The sequence below is a fragment of the Salmo salar genome, chromosome ssa27 (assembly GCF_905237065.1).
Source record: "Salmo salar chromosome ssa27, Ssal_v3.1, whole genome shotgun sequence".
Taxonomy (NCBI): domain Eukaryota; kingdom Metazoa; phylum Chordata; class Actinopteri; order Salmoniformes; family Salmonidae; genus Salmo; species Salmo salar.
Genome location: NC_059468.1, coordinates 42,085,256 through 42,090,255, shown reverse-complemented (window position 1 = coordinate 42,090,255; position 5,000 = coordinate 42,085,256). Strand labels below are relative to the sequence as shown.

Genomic DNA, 5,000 nt, shown 5'->3' with positions numbered 1-5,000 from the left:
GCCCTATAAAGGCCCATGTACCTTACAGCTGAGAGACCCAGAGCAGCAGCTGGAGCTGAGCAGAGCATCCATCAGGCCCCCCCCCAACAGGACCATCTTCCACAGCGACCTGATCCACGTTTACGTCCACAGCGGTGGCCCTCGGCCCCCCAGCAGTAACTCTGGTGTCAGTGCCGCTGAACGCATGGAGGGACTGCCTCCCACTTACAGCGAGGTCATGGGTCACTACCCAGGATCCTCTGTGTTTCACCACCAGAACCAGTACAGCAATAAAGAGCCGTTCGCCCAGTGGACAGGGAGCAAAGACAGGACACTGACAGACAAAGACAGGCAGATGAGCAACGAAAGCACAACCACCAACGGCTCCTCTGGCTCTGGCAAGGTGAAGGACAAAGAGAAGGATAGGGACAGACGACGGGACAAACCAGTGTGAGGGTGGGTGGGTGGGGGGGGGGGGGGGTTGTACCTGGTCTGTACCAAACAGGACCCACTCCTCTCACCTGAAGGGGAGTGACCTCCTCTCAGCATTCCCCATGCACAATATGAAGAAACCTGAGAAGCCAAGCTTACAAACACTCTTTTTGTATTCCTTCGTTCGGCGTTCAAGAGCGGTGGGCTTCTGCTTGAACACTAAGGCTTCATAGCTCATTTCTTGTTTGTTTATTTTTGTATGCTTTCATTTATTTAAAATAAGATTGTTGACACTGATTTTGTTTGAAAGACTGTACCCAGTTATAGAAGTTATGGCTTTTATTGTCTTTAAAAATAAATAAAAATACCGGATCAGTGCACAACCTCACCAATCCAAATCCAAATTAGAGTGCCACGATTCTGCTAAATTAACGGGATACATCATCAGAAATCTGAAGTTGACCGAACTTATTGTTTAAAAGCTTCTCCTAGTTTGATTGTTTGTGTGGGCTCCAAACGTTTTGAATGACTGGTTATTTTACTGTTATTATCCACAACTCTGATCCAGCCTAACGTCCCCTGAAACTAACTCCAACACAGCAGTTCAGTTTAAAGACACACTGAGTATACCAAACATTCGGAACAACTTCCTAATATTGAGTTGCACACCCACCTTTTGCCCTCAGAACAGCCTCAATTCATCGGGTCATGGACTCTACAAGGTGTCAAAAGCGTTCCACAGGAATGCTGGCCCATGCACAGGGATGCTGGCCCATGCACAGGGATGCTGGCCCATGTTGACTCCAATGCTTCCCACAGTTGTGTCAAGTTGGCTGTGCGTCCTTTTGGGTGGTGGACCAGTCTTGATACACACGGGGAAACTGTTGAGCGTGGAAAAACCCAGCAGCGTTGTAGTTCTTGACACAAACCGGTGCGCCTGGCACCTACTACCATACCCCGTTCAAAGGCACTTCATTTTTTTTGTCTTGCCCAGTCAACCTCTGAATGGCACACATACACAATCCATGTCTCAATTGTCTTAAGGCTTAAAAATCATTCTTTAACCTGTCTCCTCCCCTTCATCTACGCTGATTGTAGTGGATTTAACATGTGACATCAATAAGGGATCATAGCTTTCACCTGGATTCACCTGGTCAGTTTATGTAATGGAAAGAGCAGGTGTTCATCATATTTTGTACACTTAGTGTGTTAAAGTGTTAAAGATATGTCTTTATATTTACATTTTCCCATTCCTTGTCTCTTCTGACAAACCAAGTGAATAATGGTGGCATCTCACTCTCTATCTCTCTCTCTCTCTCTCTCTCTCTCTCATTCTGCTGGCTGGAGGACCTTTCGTTAACGTTGCTTTAATCCTTTCGACTAGCACTTTACACTTCCCTGTTAGAGTTGTCATGGAGATCACTTTGCCTTTGTAGTCTTCTGCACATCCACTAACTGCACACCCCCTGGAATATTGTGTTTTCCTTTGTCAACTTTTTTTTTCTATAGAAATACATGGATCAACACTAAGGCTGAATCTCAACCCCAACACTCTGACCATTCCCTAGTGTTGGGTTTGAGGGCGGGGTGGCAGGGTAGCCTAGTGGTTAGAGCATTGGACTAGTAACCGAAAGGTTGCAAGTTCAAATCCCCAAGGTACAAATCTGTCGTTCTGCCCCTGAACAGGCAGTTAACCCACTGTTCCTAGGCCGTCATTGAAAATAAGAATTTGTTCTAAACTGACTTGCCTAGTTAAATAAAGGTTCAAAAAATAAAAATCTGACTAAATATCCATGTTGGTATCCTACCCTCTGGTGTATAGTTTTGTTCCTGCCTTGGGCCCAGTCTTAGCTGTTCCACATGTTACTGCAGTCTTAGCTGTTCCACATGTTACTGCAGTCTTAGCTGTTCAACATGTTACTGCAGCCTTAGCTATTCAACATGTTACTGCAGCCTTAGCTGTTCAACATGTTACTGCAGTCTTAGCTGATCAACATGTTACTGCAGTCTTAGCTGTTCAACATGTTACTGCAGTCTTAGCTGTTCAACATGTTACTGCAGTCTTAGCGAGTTAACATGTTACTGCAGCCTTAGCTGTTCAAAATGTTACTGCAGTCTTAGCTGTTCAACATGTTACTGCCGTCTTAGCTGTTCAACATGTTACTGCAGTCTTAGCTGTTCAACATGTTACTGCAGTCTTAGCTGTTCAACATGTTACTGCAGTCTTAGCGAGTTAACATGTTACTGCAGCCTTAGCTGTTCAAAATGTTACTGCAGTCTTAGCTGTTCAACATGTTACTGCAGTCTTAGCGGTTCAACATGTTAGTGCAGTCTTAGCGAGTTAACATGTTACTGCAGCCTTAGCTGTTCAAAATGTTACTGCAGTCTTAGCTGTTCAACATGTTACTGCAGCCTTAGCTGTTCAACATGTTACTGCAGTCTTAGCTGTTCAACATGTTACTGCAGTCTTAGCTGTTCAACATGTTACTGCAGCCTTAGCTGTTCAACATGTTACTGCAGTCTTAGCTGTTCAACATGTTACTGCAGTCTTAGCTATTTAAAATGTTACTGCAGTCTTAGCTGTTCAACATGTTACTGCCGTCTTAGCGAGTTAACATGTTACTGCAGCCTTAGCTGTTCAACATGTTACTGCAGTCTTAGCTGTTCAACATGTTACTGCAGTCTTAGCTGTTCAACATTTTACTGCAGTCTTAGCTGTTCAACATGTTACTGCAGTCTTAGCTGTTAAACATGTTACTGCAGTCTTAGCGGTTCAACATGTTACTGCAGCCTTAGCTATTCAACATGTTACTGCAGTCTTAGCTGTTCAACATGTTACTGCAGTCTTAGCTGTTCAACATGTTACTGCAGTCTTAGCTGTTCAACATGTTACTGCAGTCTTAACTGTTCAACATGTTACTGCAGTCTTAGCTGTTCAACATGTTACTGCAGTCTTAGCGGGTTAACATGTTACTGCAGTCTTAGCTGATCAACATGTTACTGCAGTCTTAGCTGTTCAACATGTTACTGCGGTCTTAGCTGTTCAACATGTTACTGCAGCCTTAGCTGTTCAACATGTTACTGCAGTCTTAGCTGTTCAACATGTTACTTCAGTCTTAGCTGTTCAACATGTTACTGCAGTCTTAGCTGTTAAATGTTACTGCAGCCTTAGCTGTTCAAAATGTTACTGCAGTCTTAGCTGTTCAACATGTTACTGCAGCCTTAGCTATTCAAAATGTTACTGCAGTCTTAGCTGTTCAACATGTTACTGCCGTCTTAGCTGTTCAACATGTTACTGCAGCCTTAGCTGTTCAACATGTTACTGCAGTCTTAGCTGTTCAACATGTTACTGCAGTCTTAGCTGTTCAACATGTTACTGCAGTCTTAGCTGTTCAACATGTTACTGCAGTCTTAGCTGTTAAACATGTTACTGCAGTCTTAGCGGTTCAACATGTTACTGCAGCCTTAGCTATTCAACATGTTACTGCAGTCTTAGCTGTTCAACATGTTACTGCAGTCTTAGCTGTTCAACATGTTACTGCAGTCTTAGCTGTTCAACATGTTACTGCAGTCTTAACTGTTCAACATGTTACTGCAGTCTTAGCTGTTCAACATGTTACTGCAGTCTTAGCTATTCAACATGTTACTGCAGTCTTAGCTGTTCAACATGTTACTGCAGTCTTAGCTGTTCAACATGTTACTGCAGTCTTAGCGAGTTAACATGTTACTGCAGCCTTAGCTGTTCAAAATGTTACTGCAGTCTTAGCTGTTCAACATGTTACTGCAGCCTTAGCTATTCAAAATGTTACTGCAGTCTTAGCTGTTCAACATGTTACTGCAGTCTTAGCTGTTCAACATGTTACTGCAGTCTTAGCGGTTCAACATGTTACTGCAGCCTTAGCTATTCAACATGTTACTGCAGTCTTAGCTGTTCAACATGTTACTGCAGTCTTAGCTGTTCAACATGTTACTGCAGTCTTAGCTGTTCAACATGTTACTGCAGTCTTAACTGTTCAACATGTTACTGCAGTCTTAGCTGTTCAACATGTTACTGCAGTCTTAGCGGGTTAATACGCTACTGTCAGTCTCTAGTTGATCAACATGTTACTGCAGTCTTAGCTGTTCAACATGTTACTGCAGCCTTAGCTATTCAACATGTTACTGCAGTCTTAGCTGTTCTTAGTCTCAGCTGACAAAGAAGGCAGTGTCTGTAGAAACATATTCCTGTCATACATACTAGTCATTCCCTAGTTAATACCTACTGGTCATTCCCTAGTTAATACCTACTGGTCATTCCTTAGTTAATACCTACTGGTCATTCCCTAGTTAATACCTACTGGTCATTCCCTAGTTAATACCTACTGGTCATTCCCTAGTTAATACCTACTGGTCATTCCCTAGTTAATACCTACTGGTCATTCCCTAGTTAATACCTACTGGGTAAAGGTTCCCTAGTTAATACCTACTGGTCATTCCCTAGTTAATACCTACTGGTCATTCCCTAGTTAATACCTACTGGTCATTCCCTAGTTAATACCTACTGGGTAAAGGTTCCCTAGTTAATACCTACTGGTCATTCCCTAGTTAAT

At 43.1% G+C, this 5,000-nt stretch overlaps 1 protein-coding gene across 1 annotated transcript in view; it reads left to right on the top strand.

Moving 5' to 3' along the window:
- The window catches only part of ldlrad4a (low density lipoprotein receptor class A domain containing 4a), a 62,278-nt gene extending 61,845 nt beyond the window's left edge, over positions 1–433 (top strand). The window contains exon 4 of the mRNA XM_045709536.1: positions 1–433. This exon is cut by the window's left edge and continues 155 nt beyond it. Coding sequence (XP_045565492.1) covers positions 1–433 — 433 coding nt within the window.
- The last annotated feature ends 4,567 nt before the right edge of the window (positions 434–5,000 follow it).